General features: G+C 39.6%; 2 protein-coding genes across 6 annotated transcripts in view; one reads left to right on the top strand and one right to left on the bottom strand.

Moving 5' to 3' along the window:
- LOC125462717 (cleavage and polyadenylation specificity factor subunit 6-like) overlaps window positions 1-14814 on the top strand; it is a 38095-nt gene extending 23281 nt beyond the window's left edge. For all 4 annotated transcript variants that reach the window (XM_048552987.2, XM_048552986.2, XM_048552985.2 and 1 more), the window contains 3 exons: window positions 3471-3568; window positions 4700-4838; window positions 5120-14814. In XM_048552987.2, coding sequence (XP_048408944.1) covers window positions 3471-3568; window positions 4700-4838; window positions 5120-5612 — 730 coding nt within the window. In that variant the 3' untranslated portion in view covers window positions 5613-14814. The remainder of the gene's footprint in view (window positions 1-3470; window positions 3569-4699; window positions 4839-5119) is intronic.
- The window catches only part of LOC125462718 (acidic mammalian chitinase-like), a 42436-nt gene continuing 22565 nt past the window's right edge, over window positions 5434-25304 (bottom strand). Inside the window, exon 12 of one of the 2 annotated variants that reach the window (XM_048552988.1) lies at window positions 5434-5532. In XM_048552988.1, the coding sequence (XP_048408945.1) occupies window positions 5528-5532 (5 nt within the window). In that variant the 3' untranslated portion in view covers window positions 5434-5527. The remainder of the gene's footprint in view (window positions 5533-25304) is intronic. The other variant, XM_048552989.1, reaches the window with a different exon arrangement.

The following is a 25304-nucleotide window of genomic DNA, read 5'->3' as shown; positions in this document are numbered from 1 at the left end:
GTTTCATTTACGCAGGCTATCATGTGACCACATCTCAAATACTCTGTGCAATTTTGGTCTCCTTATTTAAGGATGGATGTAAATGATTCTCAGAGGGCTCAGACGATGTTTACTAGACTGTTACCTGGAATGAATGGGTGTCTGATGAAGAAAGATTGGACTCCTGGGCTTATTTTCACTGAGGTTTAGAAGAGTGAGGGATGGCATTAGTTTGAAGTTTACAAGATTGAATTTTTTGGGAAGGATGTTGATTCTTGTGAATGAGGTCAGAACTAGTGGACATTATTTTAAAGTTACGGATCACCTTTTCAAGACACAAGAGGGGAAACATTTTCTCTGAGGCTTCTGTGACTTTGGAACTCTGTGTCTCTGAAGGCTTTGGAGGACGGGTGTGGAATATTTATAAAATGGAGCTGGATATATTCTTCTGTTCTGAGGAAGGGTCACCGGACCCGAAATGTTAACTGTGCTTTTTCCTTCACAGATGCTGCCAGACTTGCTGAGCTTTTCCAACAACTTCGTTTTTGTTCCTGATTTACAGCATCCACAGTTCTTTTGGTTTTTAATGTGGATAGATTCTTGTTAGGCAAGGGAATCCCAGGTAATTAAGCATGGATGAGAAAGTTGGATTCAGGTTAGACATGATCATATTAATGGTAAAACAATTTTAAAGGACCAAATGGCCTATTTTTCCTAATTTGTATGTTTGTTCCTTTACTTTGTGCATAATACTACTGGAACTACTTCTTAACAGCACCGTGAGTATGCCTACACCACATGAAGGACAGTGGTTAAAAGTGGCAGCTCATGATCACGTTCTGAAGGGTAATTAAAGATGTGCAATTGCCACTGTGAATGAATGTTGAAAAAATGTTTCTACTCTTGCCATGTTCTATAACCACAAGGCCTGGCATAACCCGTACTCTCCCATTACCGTCAAGCCAGGAAACCCAGTGTGGTTTAAAAGACTGTCCCAAGAGCACATGTCAGGAGCAGTACCAGGCATTCCACATAATGAGGTGGCAAACCGGTGAAGATGCGATACAGAACTTGTGTTCCAAACAGCAGAAGTAGAAAGAGATAGATAGGGCTAAGTGACTCCACAACCAGTAGATCTGATCTAAGCCCTGCAGTCTGACCAGATCTAGACATGAATTTTGAAAAATTGTTGAGGTTTGTCACAATCCACAAAATACTTAGGTAACATTTATGTAATACTCTGCTTTTGCATTCTTCCCACCAAAATGAACAATTTCACATTTTCCCACTTCATACTGCACCTGCCACATTTTTGCCGACTCATTTAGTACATCCATATCAGTCTGTATCCTTGTTATCTCAGCTTCACAGCATACTTTCCTTCTAATATTGGCATCATGTGTAAATTTAGCCACCATGCCTTAACTGCCCTCGTCTAAGTCATTGATATCATTGTTAAAATCTTAGGGCCTTGTAGGGCTGTCATTGTCACATCCTGCCAATCTGTAAAAGACTCATTTATGCATACTCAATTTTCTATTTTTTTTAGCAAGTTAAAAGTTAAAGTTATACCATAAGCTTCTATTTTGTGCAATAATCTTTTCTGTGGAACCTTGTCAGATACCTTCTGGAAATCCAAGTGCAGTACTTCATGGGCTTGCCTTTATCCACATACATGCTACTCCTTCTTAGAATTCCAATAAAGCTGTCAAAAATTTTTCCCTTGCACAAAACCATGCAGACTCTTCACAAGAAATTTTCCAGATGCTTAGTATAACATCCTTAATGATCATCCGAGTATCTTCCCCACTTACTAACGAGTACTCTTCTGTGATACAATACAAAATGTTATATTTCCCTTTTGCACTTCTCGCAAATTGTCCTGATGTTCTCACGTAGAATAGCTACACCATTAACTTGCAGAATGCAGGCAGATTTGGTTTATTTATTCTTTCCTGAAATGAATACATCACTGGTACTGTTTCTCATCTCTCATTGCTCTTAATACGAGTGGCTTGGAAGTCATTTCAGAGGACATTTAGGGCTCAACTGCATTACTGTGAATCTGGAGTAACATTTATGCCAGACCGGGTAAGATGACAGATTTAAAGGGCATTAGCGACGCAGACAGGTTTTTGCAACCAGAACATTACTGTGACTAGCTTTACATTACAGAAATTTAAAATTAATTATCAGTAAAAGTTCCTTCACCTGTGGTGCAATTTGAACTAGTATCAGCATTAGCCTTTGCTTCTGTATTACTGGCTCAGTAACATCACTGCTAAATGACCAACTCCTCATTGGACTTGAGGAATCGATTTTTCTAACTGGAGGTTCATAGGCAGTGGTGTACCCCCAGTGGTCAGTATTAAACCATACAAATAGCAATCACTGACACTTGGATATTGGGAGCAAAATTTCAAAAGTTTGGTAACGTACTGAGTAGTGAGCAGTATAATAACAAATTTAAGCGAGACTCATAAAATTGAAATAACACAAGTTTGATGGTGTTTAATCTAAGTATGATGTGATGCATTTAACAGCAAAAATGCACTGTATAATATAAATTGTAATATTTTAAGGGGGTGTAAGAACACAGAAACTCAGCTCATTCACAAACTGTTATAAACCTTGCTGGGAAAGTTCATAAGGTGGTTAGTATAACTAGGACAAGTGCTTTTCTAAATAAGTGTACTGTAGGCAAGAAAGGTCATGCTAACGAGTCAAGGTACCTAAAGATTTTTCACTAACGTCAATAGTGATTTGGATGTGAATTTAGAAGGAATTGTTAGTAAGTTTGCAGATGACACCAAAATTGGTAGTGTAGTGGACAGTGAAGAAGGTTATCTCAGAGTACAATGGGACCGTGGTCAGATGAGCCGAGGAATGGCAGATGGAACTTAATTTAGATAAATGTGATGTTGCATTTAGGTACCAAGATGGACTCGTGCACTTAATAGTCAGGTTCTGGGGAGATTTGCCAAACAAAGAGACAAAGGGGAATAGTAACGGTGGTATAGGAGCGATAGGGACTTAAATTGGCTGTAAACTAAGTTACGAAAAGATGGACAGAGGTTGCACTCTGAAGTTGTGGAACTTACTATTGAGATCTAGTGGTGATAAAGTGCCTGAGCGGAAAATGAGGTATTGATCTTCCAGCTTGCATATATTCAAACAACCTCATTTAAGAAAATTAAATAAACTTAAGAATTTAAATGTTAGTTATCATTATTTGGTGCTTTCTCCTTGGCGATATCCCTACTAATCAATCCTATTACTATCCAGACAGCACTCTTACAGTAGAAATGTTGGTTTTCCTTTGCGTGCGTATTGTGAATTGTTCTGATGAGTATATGTGAGAAAACCTTTGAAATTTATATCTTTTCATGCAAAGTGTTCCTGGCATTTAGATGGTGTACCTTTTGCATAATTTGTTGCAAATTTAACTAATGTTTTTACTTCTCACAACTAATATATCAGTTCTTCTTAAGGGAAACAGGTGTTCAAGAGACACTGCAAAGCACAGAGGAGCCTATTAAAGAACTTGATAGCAAAGGAACATTTTCAACCATTGATGATGGGGACAGTGGTAAGTATTGGGTAACATAAATAAATATTAACCTAGCTGTTTTATAACATTTGGAAATAATACTATGAATAATTGTGCTTCTTACAGGCGAATTACGTAACAAGATAGAATTCACAAGAGTGTCCTGCACTCTTGGGGAATGTTTGATTTCATTTTTACTATTTCAAAAATAATTTGCACTTATGGAACAAAAACAAAGTTGCCGGAAAAGCTGAGCAGGTCTGGCAGCATCTGTGAAGGGGAAAAAAGAGTTATGGCTTCGGTCCGGTGACCCTTCCTCAGAACGGTTCTGAGGAAGGGTCACTGGACCCGAAACGTTAACTCTGTTTTTCTCCTCCACAGATGCAGCCAGACCTGCTCAGCTTTTCCAGCAACTTTGATTTTGTTCCTGATGTACAGCATCCGCAGTTCTATGGTTCTTGTAATTTGCACTTAACTTTTCCTCTAATTCCCCAAAGTGGTTTTGTGATAGAGGCAAAGATAATTTAATTGCTTCTGTTATTGGGAAGGAGAGGGAGCCAAGTGGAATGGGAAATCAGTGCAGATATTCAAAAGGGATAGCCAGGCATTCAAGGATGAGTAATGACGAAGACTTAAGTAGGAAGCTTAAGGCGAAGGCAATAATAACATGAAGTCTGAGGATGGTTAATGATCAAATAACGTGGAGACCAAGAAGGAATATTATTGGGTCATCAGTTTAGCTGGAATAGGACTGAAGGAGAACGAAGATAGGTCTTGTCAACAACAAGAGCTGAGTGGGTACGAGATGGAATGATAGGAAAAACGTCAGACTTGATTTTTCAAAGTGCTTAAGAACCAATGAATTACTTCCAAAATGTAGCTATTGTTATAACATAGGAATTGCAGCCTACCAAACTCTCATAAACAGCAACATGATAGTGACTAAGTGATCTACAATTTTGTGACGTTCCTTGCTGCTCCTTAAAATTGCTAGGTCTATCCAGCATCTGTGGTCATATATACAAGAAAAATGGAGGTAAAACCACAGCGCATTCAGGTTTGTCTTTTTAATGTAGAAGCAAAAGTAAATTTATTTGTCTAATTAATAAAGAAAAATAAATTTCTGAAAGGCTTTCTTGTTTAACTGTGTCTTGGTTGACTTTTTAATAGATTATGGGAATCTACTGCAGCTTGTTTCTTTTGTTAAAAAGTCCAAAGCAATTGCACCAGATGGCTTCAGGGATTCAGTAAACTATCCTCCAAATCAACTTCATGAGGGAGAGGCCAGCCAAAGCAGCTTAGAATTACGGTAACTTCTACTTCTTTAGAGAATACATAACAACTCGTTTACAAATCCAATCAAAACATTTATTGCAATAATTTTTTTCAGTATTTGAAGTATGCAAGCTTGGCATGCATGAGCGTGCATTATGATTGTTTACATGGTAACTAATAAGACATATATGACAGTTGATAAATTCTAAGACCCAGAAAGCTACAAAAACACATGCAATAAAATATGCTATTTGAGTACATTTTTGTAGTAAATGGCTCATAGTAAAATGTTTGCATTTTATTTCTCCCAAAAAGGGAGCGTAAATACACTGGACAAAGAAAAAATCGAATATCTAGAGAGAGAAGTGGACATCTGCGAGATCGTTCCAGAAGTCCAGGTTCCTGTGATAGTTATCAAGAGAAAAGAATGGATTATGATCACAAAAGACAGCAATGTTATGAAAGAAGTTACTATGATAATTCACCTTCAGTTGATCAACATTGGGACAGCCGTGGTCATGGGAGGGACAGCCGTGGTCTTGAGAGGGACAGCCGTGGTCTTGAGAGGGACAGCCGTGGTCTTGAGAGGGACAGCCGTGGTCTTGAGAGGGACAGCCGTGGTCGTGAGAGGGACAGGTTTGACCGTGACAGAGACAGCTCTGATCGTGAAAGGCATTATTTCTCCAAGAAGCGTCACTTTTGGGATAGTGATCTTCGGCATGGTTACTCTGAAAAGATTGAAAAAGGACACTGTTACAGTGAAGGCACATACTGTAAAATAAATCAAAAGAGGGACAGAGAATACTAATTTTGATGGTATGTGTTGATTTTATTGTCTTTATTTGGACTTAAAACCTATGTATAGTAAAACATTGAATATCTTGTAAGTAATCTACAGTGATGGAAGTGCACTCCTAACCTTCCACACAGAATTCCAACAAAATCTACTTTTGCATACTGTGTATAGGTGTGTAGCCAAAGCAAATAATGTTAATGCTTTAAAATGGATTGTATACTGTTGATAAATTGTTAGCCATTGCATTTTCGATTTGTCTGTCCTTTTATTCAGGTTTTTATTGTCATCCTTGCCATCTTTTTAAGAGACTGGTGACTTAAGTACAGAATCTCTACCAACAAGGTACGGGATTCCCATTAAATTACATCACTAAAGTACTGAATTCTGCTTTAGAATTTTGTCCCATAATGCTATTCCCTTTATTCTAAAATAATTATAAAATAGCCAGTTATTTCCTTTTGAGAGTGGCAAAATGAATACTCAGAGACCTGGAATTAATAGCAATGGCTTGTTTTTACTCTTCCAGAGTAAGTAGTAGTAGAAAATTGGTTAAGACATAGCAATATGTGGAAGTTACAACCAAGAAACAGCTCAACTCTTTCCAAGTGGTTATATTCTATGCCTACTAGTCCTAATCATATCTATCTACCTGTTTCCATATTCGTTTTCCTTTACTCATCTATCAGTTCTGATTTTAGATGTTGGCATAGTTTCTGCCTTCATTGTTTATTCTGCTCTGAGCACTAATATCTTGTATTTAATTTTCTGTCCCTAGGCCTAGGTCAGTTTACTATTAAGATGCAGAGTAAGTCTACTGTCCCATCCTACCACAATTTTAAATAATTCTAAAATCCATAACATTCCGATGAAAAAGCCCCAGTTTTCAAGTGTTGTGCTACATTTCTTCATGCCAGGCAGGGTCCTGTTGAATCTGTTTTGTATCCTTGTAATTATATCGAACCCAAAATTGCATGTTATATTTGAAGTTTGCTGAGGCTTTGTATAGACCATCCATACTATTTGGCTTGTATGTTCCATACTTTTCTAATATCGTAAAATTCCAATAGTAATTCTTAATACCTTATAAACTGTTGTGGATGCCTTAAATGACCTTTAATTGTGTGCACTTTTACTTTGCTCTTCAACAACACCCAACTAATTCTCTATAGAACATAATTACTTCTTTTTCTACCAAAATATACCACCATAAACTTACTGACATTAAATTTTAGCCTACGCTTGTGAGCTTCCTATCTTCCCAGCATTCCTTATAGCTTTTTTTGCGTCTTTTAGGAAATTGACTCAATCATCTATATTGATACTTTCAAATAATCATATTGTTCCCTCTAAGTTCATATACAAATTACTGCTATACACTGTGAATAGAAGTGTCGCTAGAACTCAATAATGCAGGAAATCAGGACAGATTTTCAACCTCTCTGGAATCCTGCCCTTAACTCCTACCTTCTGTTTAGTTTCTTCTAATTAATTTAGAATCAGTTTACTATGCTACTATTTAATCTTCTCAATAATCTGAGATACCTTGCTGGAGACTTTCTTAAAGTTCACATTTGCCATACCTTTGTGTATGCTAGCTAATAGTCTTCCTGTTTGATGTTGACCTTTGATGAGTTGCGTGTTGGACATTGTAACCTTGTGGATATGTGGAACACAAGATTAACCTCCAGACATTTTGTAGTTGAAATCGTTAACTCCATAATGTAATGGTTTTTATTTACAGTGATGATTCAGACTTGCTGAAGTGCAGATATTACAGTTAATGTAAGTTTCTGTGACAGTATTTGTAGAGTGTGCATGTTTGATTTTAAGATGACAAGTTCAGGAAAATTGACCACATTTCTGAAAAGAATGCAAAATGATAAAAAATATTGACCCTTCATTCCGGATAAACCATACTTTTAGAAGCACAAAGTGGCTTCAAGCAAAGGGCTACGTTGTTTTAAAGTACGGTAATAGGACAGATTACTCTGTCACTAGAATTTGCCCCTTCCAGAGCAACTGTATGTTAAACTATTGACCTTTTAACTGCATTGCCTGCAAATGTACTAATCACTATTGTTCTTTGTTGATAATTTTTTTCGCATTTAAATGAAACAAACTATCCAGTGCCTTATGGAATTAAGAAATGTACAAAGACATAGTCTCATTTCTCTCAACTTGCTATATTTTGTTAGCAGAATTTTTTGTGTTTTATTGTTTGAATTCTTATTTATGTATTTCTTTTTACATCTGCAGTACTTTTTTATTTCAAGTTAGTAAAATGACTGAATCAACTTTGTAATGTGTGGAAAATGATATGTCTATAACTTAGGAAAGATTCAGCAAGGATTAATTTTAATGTTTTAAAATATTAAGCACTAAGAAGAAATACATTGGCTATGACCAATCTTTTTAAGCTTTCGTGTTCAGTTGTCAGTTACTTACTGTGTATCAGGTGTTTGGTGAAATGGTCTGAAACCAAACTGACAACGAATATCAGTCATGTTGGTGACCAGCTTATTAACTAAGTTAAGATATATGAATGAAAATTAGGGTTGATTTGTCTGTACTAAAGATATTCTTCAATAAATGAAATTGGCAGCACGTTTAATGAATGAAGATACGAGCAAAAATGCTGTACCATATTTGAAGCTGATTTCAAGTTAGAGCCCTGTTGCATTGTTGGACCAGTTTCATTTTAGCTGTCTTTAAGAAGTCGAACAGGAGCATGTCCTTTAAGTCTTTCCTCACTGCTGTTGTGGCAACAGTCATTATAATCATTTTGGCTTGTTGCATTTCAGTTTGCAGTGTGAGAATATGCATGCGGCTTATGTTTATTTAGCCAACCATCACATCCACACAACTAGCAATGGGAAAGGTTGTATACCGTACGTGTATGTGACTAAAACTTTTAATAATAGTGATTAAAGTTTAGATGAATTAATTCTTTCTTTGGTTTTGTTCCCACGTGCATCAGGTTGATAGTAGTGTGGGAGGAAGAATTGTGGATTTTCATAATATTGCATAATTGCCAAATACATTGCTATTAAATCCCACTCCCCTGTCTTTTTAAATCTTACATCGATACTTTTCATACTGTCGTATGGATTTGTAAATAAAGCATATCGGAGCACTGCTAAAGTAAATTGGATAGTTTTGATTGTGGCTGACTTATATGTGAGGTGATGAGGTTGTCTGATTGAGAGTGGAAGAGCCAACCAACTTTGAAGCTGTGGCTTGATTTCCATGTACAGAATTAGCAGTCGTAACTGGCAACTAGCCCAGTTCTTCGAGGAGCAGGGTTTCTACTAATTCTGGGAACGATACAATGGTGACTGCATCTGTTAGAGAGGTGCAGTTTCACTGAGCCAGCTGTGTCTGTAAAGAGATTAATTCATAAGATTTCAACGGTGTGAGCCTCTAGGTTCAGCTGCACAGAGGTGATGGAGCAGACAGGTCCTCCTTCTCTTGGACAACCAGTGTTTCTAAATGCAAGCATCAAGTCTGGAGTAATAAGTCCCTGAACTGTCATTTCAAGGACTTGGAGGAGGTGCAAAATGACTAGTCCAGGACAGGATGAGTGATGCTGACCTTCCGACTTTGACCATTCTGTATTAGGTATTACCACATCAGTGCTTGCATTCCTACCATACTTCAGGTTATTCTCTTTCTCCACGTGTTTCTCACCCAGTCACAACTAGCCGTTGCACTATTTCTTCTCATTGCGATCACACATGGGCACAAACAACAACCTGCATCACTGTTCTGCTTATGAAACAAATATCGGAAGCTATAACAAACATGTTCCAGCTCATAAATATTGCTGAAAGAAGGCATGTCTGTTTTGTCTTGCATTCATCAGGACAAAAGCAAGAATACCAAATTTCAAATGACCACAGCAGTTCTCATGTGATATCACATTTGGCTTAATCTGTGCAAGACAAAACAGACAATAAGATGTATATCTTTTCTGCAAGATGAAAGAAAACTGCTTGCTTGCATATCAGTAATTATGATGGTATTGGGTGGTCTGCCTCAGTTGAAAAAGCATATCTGAGAATGTGAAAGCATTAGTAAACAGTTTGTGTGGCAGTTTGTCTTGTGACATTGCCTTGAATAAAAGGCAGTAAAGTTATTGCTTCGGGGCACTAATTGGTCTGTTGTGGTATCTTTGCCACTAGAACTTACATTATTTCTGTGCATTCAGGGAGCTAGGGCTTCACTGAATTGCACTTAGTCATTTGTTTAGATATAATGTTGTAATCTCTAGTCATTAGACTATAATCTCCTGTTTGTCAAACATTGAGAGCTGCTATGCATATACATCATAGCAGCTGCCCCAGGGAACTGGAGATAGCTGCGCATAATTCTGTAGTCAACACAAGCCATGTGCTGGTGCCCAATCAGTGACAGCCTGTACTTGGAACACTGCAATGGCTGTAGATACCAGAGATTTTTCCAGTTGAGCAGAGGAGTCCATATAGAACCTGATGCAATCATTTGCTTGGAGGTTGGGGTTGTGGGAATATGTGACCATTACTAGTTGCATGAATGGGTTATGGATTGATGAACCAACGTGAGATGTATCACGAGTTGAAGCCTTAACAGAGTTCACAACAGCTAAGAATGAAATGTGGGTCTTTATTACCGTTACCATTGTCACCGAGGTACAGATTAGTTGTAGTAGGCTACATGGGCCTGCCTTTAAATTCTGTACTTTGAAAGTAATCGTAAACTCGGCATCTGTATGCCTTTTATGTATCGTAAGGGTACTTGTGAGCATTGGTCTCCTTGTTGGTTTCTCTGGTACTGCTGTTCCTCCATACACAAGTAAATGGCAAATGTCTGGTGTGTTTCTGGTGGTCAAATTGTTACAATCCTCCCTGGTCTAACTGATGAAGGAAATCTTGATAAATGTTGCAATATAGCCTTATTTACTTGAGTTTCTCAGGATTAATCAATTTTAGGAAAATTTCTATCAACTGATGACTGCAGATGAATGTTTCTTCTAAAGAGTCGTCTGCATTTTCTGCTGATACTGCTAAATGTTGCTGAGGAAATTCAGTATGTCTTAAGACCTAAGATCTAGATTGTAACACCTCATCTGTTATAGGTGCGCTCTGAGTCACCGACATATAAACCCTGATGCAAGAGCTCTATACAATGTTATTTAAAACATAATGCCTCTGCATGTTTCTCCAGTAGTGCTTATTAAACCTGTCAATGTTTCGAAACCAGAGTTAGCATAATAAATGCAGCCTTGTGTGTTAGCTGGTCTTTGACATGATTGAAAATCTCCCACATGTATGGTTTGATGTTTTTAGTTGCAATGCCGTATCAGATTGAGCTGTTGTTTTGTAACATCTTACAATTTACGCTGAAGAATAAACAAGTTAATTTGTTCCAGCAAGTTGATTTGCTTTGCAGACCAACCTTGGGCACCGTTGACATACAATGCATTTTAGCCTCCTAAATTAAACTTCCATGGCAAATTCTGCATAAATATTAACTGATCCTCAAATGTCGTCAAGGAGGATTTTAGAAAATCAAAACTCCACGCCACTCTCCTCTGATTAGCTGTGGTTTACGCATGATATTCCTTCCCACAGTAATCAGACAGGAGCTGTTGTACCTTGTGCTGTAACTGATTGTCTCCTGTGGATCTGTACAAAGCCTTACAGTTATCCTCATTACTCCAACATTGTTTTCAATCAGACATTTGACTGAAATGGAGCAGATTCTGGTGAGAATCTCGCCAGGGAAAGGATGAATTATTTTCTGTTGCTTCATTTTAATGCTTTGTCATTTTCAAATCTATCTTCTTTAGTTCTTGATTCAATTTTGGGTCTGATAGGCTATTTCACCTGAACCATTCTTTGAATATTCCATTGCTTGAATATTCTTTTGAAAATATTGTGACTAAAACTGCATTCTTCCTAATGGGTTCTCACAAGTGATCTGAATAAGTAAGTTTATCATCTTCCCATAGACGAACAAAAGTCATTGGTCAGTATGTGCACCTAGACCTTTTTTGTTTTCTACCTTATTGTCCTGTTGCTTATTAACTGTTGCCATGCATTTATTTAATTAAGAAAACTGGTAATGTTAAGACAGTTAATGTAATTTTGTCACGTTTTGCACAGAACACAATTGCTTGGAAGTAGATGCAACTTCAGGATCTTGTATTCCAATGCCTTTGCTTGTAGATTAACTTAAGATTGTTATCGGTTCAATAAAATAAACTACTGCTAAAAGTTTCTTCAGAAATGGATGAAATACTTTGGTTTCAATACCAGGATCAGTATCAAGAGGTTGATATTAAGTTATAGCATGTTGCATATAATGTATTTGTCCCACACCAGTTATGTGTATCCAAAGTTTAGAGAAGTGTTTATAATTCAAAAATTATGAAACTTCTCAGGTGTCAAATAAAAGCCAATTTAACCTTTCACAGCCACATGATGTTTAGAGTTCTATTCATATATTTTCAATGGCTATATTGATTTTTGATCTATTATAAATAGCATGGCACACAGTGCTAAACACTACAGGTGCTGGAGAGCTGAAATTATGAGAAAGGTCGTAAATGCTTAGAGGACATCAGAAAGTCTGTGGCAATAATAGGAATTAACATTTTAGTTTGTGACTTTGCATCACAATTGGGAGAAGTTCAAGATAGAGAATTTGGGCAGGTGAAAGGTGATGAAGAACAAAAAGAAAGGTCTGTGGCAGGATGGAGGGAAGGAGAAATTAACTGAAAAGAGGGTTTCATAGTACAAAGACAAAGGAAAAGGTCAACAAGAAAAAAAAGGGTGTGAATGGCCAGGATAGCTTTCAAGTCTGTAAAGGGAATAGGAGAAAAATGTGAGAAAAAAATAAACACAAAATAGGGAGGGTGGAGGTATAGCTTATGACATAAAATCATTGACCACAACCTTGTGTTCAGACAACAGCTATCCTCCCTTTGGCTTATACCATGGAACTTTGTTCATTTATTCTTTTCATGTTGGCAATAGGAAGTATGTACATAGAAGGAGCAATGTGTAAATCTCTGATGCTGTTATTGTGGTTTGCCTACATTGAGTCTTGTATTTTTAGGGTAGATGTGGAGGGTTATTAAAAGCTCCAGCATTCTTGTTGCTTTAAGAATGATCATGTAGAGGGCTACCAATCTAGTCATATCCATACAATTTTGTAAATGATGAAACTTTGGAATAGATCAGTCTGAACTGCACTAAGCCCTTGAACATGAATTGATTCCTCAAGTCAATAAAACTTAGATACTATAATCCATTGCTTGATGGATATACCCTTTTTGAAATATTGGAAATGTTGATTAATCATGCCAGTTTTCCAAGCCTATTTTTTAATAACATCTTTGTTGCAGTTACATCGGCTTATATACAATGGGACCTCGAATACTCTTAGCCTTGCCTATATTTTTCCTGCATGTATTTATATTGTCTCTAATTTTATTTAGCATTTCATTGTGTAAAAGATGGGGACTTTTCATTATTTCAGTAGGTAATTTCTCTTACATATTGGGGGTGACTTTCTTTATGGATAATAATGATTCCATTGTCACATACTTTTTGAAAGTATTGGCAGTAATTTATGCATATTTTATGTGCATATGTTACAGTATTAAAAGCTATTTTCATTTGCTGTGCAGAAGACTTAAAGTATTTGAATTCTGATCACTGGAAATAGCTCCAAGTGTTTTTCAATACTAGCAAGATGGGTATTAGTGAGACTTGTGATGGCTCTCTTGATTTATTTTCCTCTTTTCCACGAAAAGAAACTTAGTTTCATATTTTAAAATTTTTATCAGAAGCAAACAACAAAATTAATGTACAGATATATTGTCTAGAATTCAAATAAAACTTGCTACAACCTTATGCCCTTCCAATGTGTACCATGTTATGCTAGTTGCTCTTCACTTTGTTTTATATCCCGTGCTTTAAGGAGTAACTGGGAATGACCAAGGACACTTTTCTATACTGCATCTATGAAGTAGAAGTAGATGATAACTTCACTGTCGCAACTCTGACCAGTTTTTTTTACAACATTATACTACATTTTGATACTTTTAGAATATTTTGTAACATTTAATGCAGTGTACCAGGAAAATCCCTAAATCATGTACATCATTGCAGTGACATTAAAATGCTTGGCTACCGAGAATCTATATAGTGAAGGTGATTTAGGTTTGATCTTTGCATGGTGATCAAGTAAATCATGATGCTTTTAATCTCTATATAGAAATTTATTTAGGAAATTTTTATAAATTTTAATGAAACAATATCCATCATCTCTTGTAATATCAGTTAATTTATTCAGATGAGAAAGCAAAATACTTGATTTCTGCTTTTCACCTTTTACAATTTGAGATTAAAAATTTTAAATTGATTAGGCTTTGCTCAAGTTGTTTTCTGAATTTGAACAAAGTCAGTTGTTAAGTCTGAAAATCATTTGTAGAACAAAATTACTGTTTAGCCTTGATATTATCACAAGAATGTAATTACTTTCAACAACACTGTTCAAACCTTATTAATAGGTCTTATTTGATATCTTGCCTCCATGGAAATGAATGCTTCTCCTAAAAAGATGTTGGTAAACAAAATCTCATCTTTCAATTTAGAAAATGCAAATTTAGTATTGAATTTCTGGTACTGTGACTCCTGAATCAAAACGTCATTTTTAAGTCTTGTACCAGGGTCCGAATAAATCAATAAGGCTGATGCTTTTGATAAATATTGTCTTTTGGGTTAGAAACCCTGTCTACCTCTTGAGGTAATATAAAAGCTCCTATGTGCTGTTCTAAGAAGAAGTGGGTCATTCATTGATTTCATGTGTGGCAAACACTACTGTGTTCAAATATGGTATGATGCAAAACAGCTGTGATTGTAATTCAAAAGTCATTCATTGGTTTTGAATATCCCAAGAATGTGAAAAGTTTCATCTAAATATGTTTTTCTCTTGTGGCACTAAACTCTGTCTATTTATGTGTTTACAAAAGCAGTAAAAGATGTCATTGCAAAACATGCAACTTATACAGAAGCACTGAAGATGTCAAGTTTATTATACAGTCAGGTCCACTTTTAGAAATGGTGTATTGTGTATTGATCTACATTGAATTTTGTTATATGCAAATACTTTTAAAAAATCTGTTGCTTATGTTTGCAGTGAATAAGGTTTTCATAATAGACTGATCTAATAAAGCCTTGCAATCTCAGCATTTCCGAATTGAATTTGTGAACTGATTTGTTACTTCTGCATCTTCTCTGAGTAAGTTATTTAGTTTCATGGTTTCACTTATGAAGAGTGGTAAACATACTTCTTGATGTAAGTTAAACACTCAATGTAAAATTTAGCTTGAATTTCAAACCAGTTTCTAATGTTTAATTAAACTTGGCTGCTTGCTGTGTGTTATGTCAGTTATTTGAAATCAAACTTCTATGTATGTAGTAATGTATAATGTATACATTATATCCTTAAATAATGACCATTGCTTTGTAAAACTTAAGTATTTAATGAGGTAGAAGAGAAGGGCATTGACATTTAACCCGATTTTTAAAAATTTAAAGTAATTTACACACTACTTTTGTAGTTGAGTTGGAAATAGATGGGGACAGTATTGACATGAGGAATAAAAGATAGATTAAGAGAAACCAAAGTTTTGAAAATGTTAAGTTTTAGACAAGAGAAAGCATTTGAGAGTGGAATTATTTTACAGAGTTCCGGAGGTGGTACTTTTCACTGCGATATGGTGTTGTTGGCAAGGCAACTATTTATTGCTTATTTGTATGTCCTGATGGTGAGCCGCTTTTTTGAACTGTTGTAGACAAGGTCTGGAACGCAAGCTGTGTTGTTGAGAAGCAAGCTGCTGGATTTCAGCAATGGGGTCAAAAGTGTTTAAAAACCAGCAGATGATAACTAAAGCAAAATCAATAAGCAGAGAGAAGATGAAGGTCATCCAGACAATAGAGAAGGTCTGTTGAAAGCGTACATTTGATAATCTTTGTATTGTCAGGAAGTAGAGATCACATCCAAAGTGAGACACAGCCTGGGATAAATTGGGGGCCCAGGAAAAAAGTCATGTCACAGGAAAACTGTAAATTCATCGGTTGGCAATATCTACTAATTTCATAGAATCCCTTCAGTGCAGAAAAAGGCCATGCGGCCCATCAAGTCTGCATAGCCCTCCGAAGAGCATCCCACCAAGATTCATCCAATCTCTGTAATCCCTGCATTTATCATGGCTATTCCAACCAGTCTGTCTATCCCTGGACTCTGGGCAATTTAGCGTAGCCAATCCACATAACCTGCACATTTTTGGACTATTTTACTGCTATAGGTTACTTTAAGATTGAAGATTAATAGGGGAAATATTTACAGGTTACAAACTAAAAGACAAGTGTGGAATTATTAAAAACCAAATTAAGTACTAAGTAATTGAAATAGAAATATTGAGCCAGGTGATGTAACTGCATGATATGGAAGCTGGTGGTACCCATTGTTATTTGCGAGGGAGAAGCTGGAATCAGATGTAATAGTATTATAATTGATTAAGAGTAACTATAAAGACTGGAGAGAGGAGCTGACCAAGGTTGATTTGAAAGGGGAGCTAAGCAAGGAACACTGGAGCAACACTGGCAGGAGCTTCTGGGAGTAATTTGGGAGGAACAGCAGCGATTCATCCCAAGAAGGAAGAACTGGGGTGAAGACGAGGCAACAATAGCTGACAAAGGAAACCAGAAATTGTATGATTTTCTGGATAACAAAGTGTGGGGCTGGATGAACACAGCAGGCCAAGCAGCATCTTAGGACCATAAAAGGTGGCGTTTTGAGCCTAGACCCTTCATCAGAAAAGGGGGATGGGGAGATGATTCTGAAATAAATAGGGAGAGAGTGGGAGGCGGACTGAAGATGGATAGAGGAGAAGATAGGTGGAGAGGAGAGTATGGGTTGGGAGGTAGGGAGGGGATAGTTCAGCCTGGGGAGGACAGACAGGTCAAGGGGGTGGGATGAGGTTAGTAGGTAGAAAATGGAGGAGGGGATAGGTGAGAGGAAGAACAGGTTAGGCAGGCAGGGACAAGCTAGGCTGATTTTGGGATGCAGTGGGGGGGGGCGGGTGCGGGGAGAGGGAGATTTTGAAGCTGGTGAAATCCACATTGATACCATTTGGCTGCAGGGTTCCCAAGCGGAATATGAGTTGCTGTTCCTGCAACCTACAGGTGGCATCATTATGGCACTGCAGGAGGCCCAGGATGGACATGTTGTCTAAGGAATGGGAGGGGGAGTTATTTATTGCGAACCGAGCGTAGGAGTTCTGCAAAGCGGTCCCCAAATCTCCGCTTAGTTTCCCAAATGTAGAGGAAGCCTCACTGGTTTCAGCGGATGCAGTATACCACATTGGCGGATGTGCAGGTGAACATTTGCTTGATGTGGAAGGTCATCTGGGGCCTGGTATGGAGGTGAGGGAGGAGGTGTGGGGGCAAGTGTAGCACTTCCTGCGGTTGCAGGGGAAAGTGCCGGATGTTGTGGGGTTGGAGGGGAGTGTGGAGCGCCAAAGGAGTCGCGGAGAGAGTGGCCTCTCTGGAAGGCAGACAAGGGTGGGCTTGGAAAAATGTCTTTAGTGGTGGGGTCGGATTGTAGATGGCAGAAGTGTTGGAGGATGATGTGTTGTATCCAGAGGTTGGTGGGGTGGTATGTGAGGACCAGGGAGATCCTCTTATGATTTTCTTTTGCTTTTATACTATGTGGTAAAAACCAGCAGAGGATAACTTTAAAAAAAAATTAATAGCAGAGAGAAGATGAAATGTGATAATATAAAAGATGGCGAAAGTTTTTTAAATATCTAAACAGAAAGAGGCAAAAGTGGACTTTGGGCCACTGGAAAATGGGGCTAGAGAATTAGCAACAGGGTAAAAAGAAATGATGGAGGAATTGAATAGGTACATTGCACCAGTCTTCAGTTGAAGATACCTGCAGCAGCTTACCAGAACTTCAAGATAGTCAGGAGACAGAGATGAGTATAGTAGCAATCACTCAGGAGAAGGTGCTGGGGCAGTTGTGATGTCTGAAGTTGGATAAATCACCTGAATGAGATAAACTTCATGCTAGACTTCTGAAGGAGAAAGCTGAAGTGATTGTAGAGGAATCACTGGAGTCAGGAAGGGTCCCAGAGGTCTGGAAAATGGCTAATGTAACACCCTTGTTTAAGAAGGGAGGAAACAAAAGATTGGAAACCGTAGACGGTTAGCCTGATGTTGGTCATTGATAAGATTTTAGAATTTGTTGTTAAGGATTAGATTGCAGAATGCTTGGAAAAGCATAAAAAAGCACTGAGAATGGTTTTATCAAGGGGAGGCCATGGTTGACAAATCTGTTAGGATTTTGGGCGGCACAGTGGCTCCGTGATTACCACTGTAGACTCACAGTGCCAGGGACCCGGGTCTGATTCGACCCTCGTGCAACTGTCCGTGTGCAGTTTGCATGTTCTCCCGTGCCTGTGTGGATTTTCTCCGACAGTCTAAAGATGTGCAGGCTAGGTGGATTGGCCATGCTAAATTGCCCGTAGTATTTAGGGATGTGTAGATTAGGGTGATGGGTCTGGTGGGATGCTCTGAATGTCGGTGCGAACGAGTTGGGCTGAAGGGCCCTGTTTCTTTGCGGAGCTAACGAGCAAGTTAGACAAATGAGAGGCAGTGGGCATGAGCTATTTGGATTTTCAAAAAGACTTTGACAAGATGTCACAGGAGACTGCTAAATCAGATAAAGCGGGTCAAGGTGCTGGCATGGATAGAGGATTTGCTGATGGGCAGACTGTAGAGAGAATGGATATAAGGGTCTTTCCAGATGGCAGTTGTGACTTGTGGAGTTCTGCAGAGGTCTGTGCTGGGACCACAACTATTCATCTTTTACGTTAATGATTTGAACAAAAGAAGTGAGGACAATGTTGCTAAGTTTGCAGATGGCACAAAGGTGGAAGGACAGGTAGTGTTAAGGAAGTGGGGAAGCTGCAGAAGGACTTGAGCTGGCTAGGAGAGTGGACAAATCAGTGGCAGATGGAATGCGATATGGGAAAGTGAGAGGCACTTTGGTAAGAAGAATAGAGGTATATTTTCTAAATGGAGAAGGCTTTGGGAATCTGATGAACCAAAGGACTTAGGAGTCCTAGTTCATGATTTTGTTAAGATTAACATGCAGGTTCATTTGACTGTTAGGAAGGCAAATGCAATCTTAGCATTCATTTCAAGAAGGCTTAAATACAAGAGCAGAGATGCATCAATGAGGCTGTATTCGGCTCTGATTAGACTGTTTTTGGAAAATTATGAGCGGTTCTGGACCCTGTAAGTCAGGACAGATGTGTTGACATTGAAGGGGTTTCAGAGGAGGTTCACAAAAATAATCTCAGGGATGAAGAGTTTATCATAAGAAGAACGGTTGATCATTCTTGGTCTGTGCTTGATGGAGTTTAGAAGGATGAGGGGGGAATCTCATTGAAAGTTATAGATAACTGAGAAGCTTGGATAGAGTGGAAGTCAGGAAAATGTTGCTGTTGATAGGAGAGACTGGGAACTGAGGGCACAGCCTCAGAGTGAAGGGACTTCTGTTTAGAACTGAACTGAGGAGGAGTTACTTCAGCCAGAGGATGGTGAATTGCTGCAGAGGGTTGTGGAGGCCAAGTCATTAAGACAAGGACAGATAGGTTCTTGATTAGCAAGGCAATGAAGCGTGAGAGGGAGTAAGCAGAAAATGGGGTTGAGAACATAGCAGCCACAATCAAATGGCGGAGCAGTTAGGCAGAATGGTATAATTATGCTCCTATAGCTTATAATCTTATGGTGAAGACCATTCCATTGCATGCCTGAATGTAATGTCTTGTAATTGATGCCAGCCTTTGGCAGTCAAGTCGTGTGTCACACCCAAATTCTCAGTTTCTGATCTACTCCTGTAACCATAACATTTATATAGCTAACATAGTTAATTTTATGGGTTCACAGCAATCTCTAAATTGTTGATGGTGCGTGATAATGTGATGGTAATGGCACTGAATATCAAGGGGGAGATCCTTACATTTTCTATTGTTAGGGATTTTTATTAGACCGCACTTGCCTGGTTTGAATGCTATTTACCATTTATCAGCCCAAGCCTGAATGTTGTGTAGGTCTTTTTGCTAATGATGCAACGAAATCAATAATAGATTCTCAATAAGTAAGAGGATGAAAAGTTATCCCCAATAGTCGGCAACGTGGAGTAGTCCGATTTGACCATGATCTTATTAAACAGTGGAACAGTTTTGGAAAACAGAATAGTTTGCTTGACTTATAATTAATACACACGTGATATGGACTGCTTCAGTATTTGTGGTGTCATAAATGGTGCTGAACTTTTCACAATCATCAGTGAACATCCACACTCTGAGCTTATGATGGATGGAAGATAAATGACAAATCAGCGAAGATGGTTTTATGATCCTGAAGATTCCTGCCATGCTGCTCTATGGCTGAGATGATTGGCTGTAAACAACCACAATCATTCTTCCTTTTTGTGCTTGGTAGGAGGAGTTTTGCCATCTGATTCTCAACTGCTCCAATTTTGTCAGGACTCTTTTAAAGCCAAAGTCATCGGATGTTGTCTTGATAGCAACGGCCATGTTCAGCTCTGATCCATTTTGAAGTAAACCTGTCAGAGGTCAGGAACCAAGTGATCCTGGCAGAACCGTGTTAGGGAAATGGAGCTGGAGCTGGATGAACTACGGATCATTCGGGAGGCAGAGGGGGTAATTGAGAGGAGTTACCGGGAGTTGGTCACTCCTAAGGCTCAGGACAAGGATAGATGGGTTACAGTTATTGGGAGGAAGGGGGACGGACAGACAGTGCAGAGATCCCCTGTGGGCATTCCCCTCAGCAATAAGTATACCATTTTGGATACTGCTGGGGGGGATGACCTACCAGAGGAAAGCCACAGTAGTCAGTTCTCTGGCACTGAGCCTGACACTGTGGCAAAGAAGGGGAGGGAGCAGAATAGAAAAGTACTCATGGTAGGGGACTCGATAGTTAGGGGAATCGACAGGAGATTTTGTGGCCAGCATCGGGATTCCCGGAAGGTATGTTGCCTCCCAGGTGCCAGGGTCTTGGACGTCTCCGATCGGGTGTATAAGGTTCTAAAAGGGGAAGGCGAACAGCCAGAAATCGTGTTACATATTGGCACTAATGATATAGCCAGAAAAAGGATTGAGGATATAAAAAGTGATTTAAGGGAGTTAGGATGGAAGCTGCAAAGCAGGACGAACAGAGCAGTGTTCTCTAGTTTACTACCGGTGCCACGAGATAGCGACGTGAGGAACAGGGAGCGGGCGCAGCTTAACACGTGGCTGCGCAGCTGGTGTAGGAGGGAGGGCTTCAGATTTGTAGATAATTGGGATGCCTTCTGGGGAAGGTGGGACCTGTACAAGAAGGACGGGTTGCATCTGAACTGGAAGGGGACCAATGTCCTGGGTGGAAGGTTTGCTCGAGTAGTTCGAGAGGGTTTAAACTAGTATGGCAGGGGGGTGGGAACCTGAGCTGTATACTGGAGGTGAGAGTTGATGCAGGTGAGGCAGTAGCAAGAGGTAGACCAGCTACTAGGAAGGATTTTCCTGGGAAGGAACCAAGGGATCGGTTAAAGTGTGTTTGCTTTAATGCAAGGAGTATCAGGAATAAAAGTGATGAACTTAGAGCATGGATCAGTACCTGGTGCTATGATGTTGTGGCCATAACAGAGACATGGGTTTCTCAGGGGCAGGAATGGTTGCTGGATGTTCCAGGGTTTAGAGCATTTAAAAAGAATAGGGAGGGGGGAAAAAGAGGAGGGTGTGTAGCACTACTAATCAGAGAGTGTATCACAGCTACAGAAGCTTCCATTGTCGAGGAAGATCTGCCTACCGAGTCAGTATGGGTGGAAATTAGGAACAGCAAGGGAGTAGTCACCTCGTTAGGCATTTACTACAGGCCCCCCAATAGCAGCAGGGAGATTGAAGAAAGCATAGGTCGGCAGATTTTGGAAAAGTGTGGACGTAGTAGGGTTGTTGTAATGGGTGACTTTAACTTTCCCAATATTGATTGGAACCTCCTTCGAGCAGAAGATTTGAATGGAGCTGTTTTTGTAAGGTGTGTTCAGGAGGGTTTCCTAACTCAGTACATTGACAGGCCGACGAGGGGAGAGGCCATTCTAGACATGGTGCTCGGAAACGAGGGAGGTATCAGATCTTGTGGTGGGAGAGCATTTTGGTGATAGTGACCATAACTGCCTCACATTCTACATAGCTATGGAGAAGGAGAGGATTAGGCAAAATGGGAGGATATTTAATTGGGGAAGAGGAAACTATGAAGCGATTAGACATGAGTTAGGAAGCATGGACTGGGAGCAATTGTTCCATGGCAAAGGCACTATAGACATGTGGAGACTGTTTAAGGAACAGTTGTTGCGAGTGATGAATAAATATGTCCCTCTGAGACAGGCAAGAAGGGGTAAGATAAAGGAACCTTGGATGACGAGAGCGGTGGAGCTTCTCATCAAAAGGAAGAAGGTAGCTTACATAAGGTGGAGGAAGCTAGCGTCAAGCTCAGCTCTAGAGAATTACAGGCAGGCGAGGAAGGAGCTCAAAAATGGTCTGAGGAGAGCCAGGAGGGGGCACGAGAAAGGCTTGGCAGAACGGATTAGGGAGAACAAAGGCATTTTACACTTAAGTGCGGAATAAGAGAATGGTCAAAGAAAGAGTAGGGCCGATCAGGGATAGCATAAGGAACTTGTGTGTGGAGTCTGAGGAGGTAGGGGAAGCCCTAAATGAGTTTTTTGCTTCTGTTTTTATGAAAGAAACAAACTTTGTAGTGAATGAAACCTTTGAAAAGCAGGTGTGCATGCTGGAATGGATAGAGATAGAGGAAGCTGATGTTCTGAAAATGTTGTCAAACATTAAGATTGACAAGTCGCCAGGCCCAGACCAGATTTGTCCCCGGCTGCTTTGGGAAACGAGAAATGCAATTGCTTCGCCACTTGCGAAGATCTTTGCATCCTCGCTCTCCACTGGAGTCGTACCTGAGGACTGGAGAGAGGCAAATGTAATGCCTCTCTTCAAGAAAGGAAATAGGGAAATCCCCGGCAATTACAGACCAGTAAGTCTCACGTCTGTCGTCTGCAAGGTGTTAGAAAGCATTCTGAGGGATAGGATTTATGACCATCTGGAAGAGCATGGCTTGATTAAATGCAGTCAACACGGCTTTGTGAGGGGCAGGTCATGCCTCACAAACCTTATCGAGTTCTTTGAGGATGTGACTAGAAAAGTTGATGAGGGTCGAGCTGTGGATGTGGTGTATATGGACTTCAGCAAGGCATTCGATAAGGTTCCCCATGGTAGGCTCATTCAGAAGGTCAGGAGGAATGGGATACAGGGGACTTAGCTGTCTGGATACAGAATTGGCTGGCCAACAGAAGACAACGAGTGGTAGTAGAAGGAAAATATTCTGCCTGGAAGTCAGTGGTGAGTGGTGTTCCACAGGGCTCTGTCCTTGGGCCTCTACTGTTTGTAATTTTTATTAATGACTTGGATGAGGGGATTGAAGGATGGGTCAGCAAGTTTGCAGACAACACGAAGGTTGGAGGTGTCGTTGACAGTATAGAGGGCTGTTGTAGGCTGCAGCGGGACATTGACAGGATGCAGAGATGGGCTGAGAGGTGGCAGGTGGAGTTCAACCTGGATAAATGCGAGGTGATGCATTCTGGAAGGTCGAATTTGAAAGCTGAGTAGAGCATCATTAATGATAGGATTCTTGGCAGTGTGGAGGAACAGAGGGATCTTGGTGTGCAGATACATAGATCCCTTAAAATGGCCACCCAAGTGGACAGGGTTGTTAAGAAAGCAGATGGTGTTTTGGCTTTCATTAACAGGGGGATTGAGTTTAAGAGTCGTGAGATCTTGTTGCAGCTCTATAAAACTTTGGTTAGACCGCACTTGGAATACTGTGTCCACTTCTGGTTGCCCTATTATAGGAAAGATGTGGATGCTTTGGAGAGGGTTCAGGGGAGGTTTACCAGGATGCTGCCTGGACTGGAGGGCTTATCTTATGAAGAGAGGTTGACTGAGCTCTGACTTTTTTCATTGGAGAAAAGGAGGAGGAGAGGGGACCTAATTGAGGTATACAAGATAATGAGAGGCATAGATAGAGTTGATAGCCAGAGACTATTTCCCAGGGCAGAAATGGCTAACACGAGGGGTCATAGTTTTAAGCTGGTTGGAGGAAAGTATAGAGGGGATGTCAGAGGCGGGTCCTTTACACAGAGAGTTGTGAGAGCATGGAATGCGTTGCCAGCAGCAGTTGTGGAAGCAAGGTCACTGGGGACATTTAAGAGACTGCTGGACATGCATCTGGTCACAGAAATTTGAGGGTGCATACATGAGGATCAATGGTCGGCACAACATCGTGGGCTGAAGGGCCTGTTCTGTGCTGTACTGTTCTATGTTTTAACTCAAGCAGACCATAGTGAGGATGGAGAGAAAATGTGAATGAGTTGTTTAAGATATGGGATTGTTAAATTTAGTTGGGACCAATTGTGGTCACCAGGGGCATCATAATGAGCCATATTGCAGGTTAAAATGGAAACGGGTGACATCTGACATTCTAAATTCTTAAACCATATGATTCTGGAGCACAAATAAAAAGGTAGTGTCTATTGTCTATTGCCAATTGCAGTCACACACATGAAAAAGAACTACTCTGATCAAACCTCTGGGGCTAGCTCAGTGAATGCAACAGATGTTACAGTATGACAGAACTGAATTTTCACCTTGTGGCTTTATTAAACTTACCACACTGTGATGCCGACTACTCTTTGACCATTGACCCAGAGGTGTACTCAGCCCTCCATGCGTCATCTATTGACTTATTTGTTGCCTCATACCCTGAGAAAGATGGGAAGTCATGTGCTGAGGAGGAATGATGCAGCCACCAGGAGTGGGTGGTGGGGTGGGCGTATGTGGGAGGGTTATAACAGATGAGAGGGTCACATCCAGAATGCATTCTTCTGAAGAGGATGGCAAGCGGGCAGAAACTTGGCAGAGGTGAGACATCAGCACCTTCTACTCTACATGCACAGATGGCAATCTTGTTGGCAACATTCATTTCAAAATAACAAAGTAGTTAATCATTTTTGTACTAAGCCCTCAGTATGATCAGTTTAACATTGTAATTCTTTAAACAAGTTTTATTGTCATTCAGTGTGGTCTTATTATACACATAGCTGTGTCTAGCATTTACATAAATTATTATAAACACTTCCCTTGGGGCAATTTCCAATGTTAGTCTCCTTATTGGAACAGTGATAGAATTTGTTTGGCCTGCCTGGAATTGGATAGGTACCATCAAGGTTGTTACTGCAAAAAGTCACATCAAAGTCAGCAAGTGTATTTATATTTTCACAGTTTCTGCTAATTGCATTATAGAGTAGATCAGAGGGACATTGTTTTATTCGTGTTTCATCAGCAGAGCATTTATAATATTTGGTAGTTGGAATTGCATAGTTACCATCATGCTTGCCTTTGCAAAAGTTGTGGGCTGCTAAATTGATTGCTGGAAATAATCTATCTGGCCAAACACATTTGTCTTTAATCGTGTTATAGGAAGTACCCCTGGGACAGTTTTCAATGTCGGTGTTTTTGTT

Source organism: Stegostoma tigrinum, chromosome 21 (genome assembly GCF_030684315.1).
Source record: "Stegostoma tigrinum isolate sSteTig4 chromosome 21, sSteTig4.hap1, whole genome shotgun sequence".
In the NCBI taxonomy this organism is placed as follows: Eukaryota; Metazoa; Chordata; class Chondrichthyes; order Orectolobiformes; family Stegostomatidae; genus Stegostoma; species Stegostoma tigrinum.
This window is presented reverse-complemented; position numbering and strand designations above follow the sequence as displayed.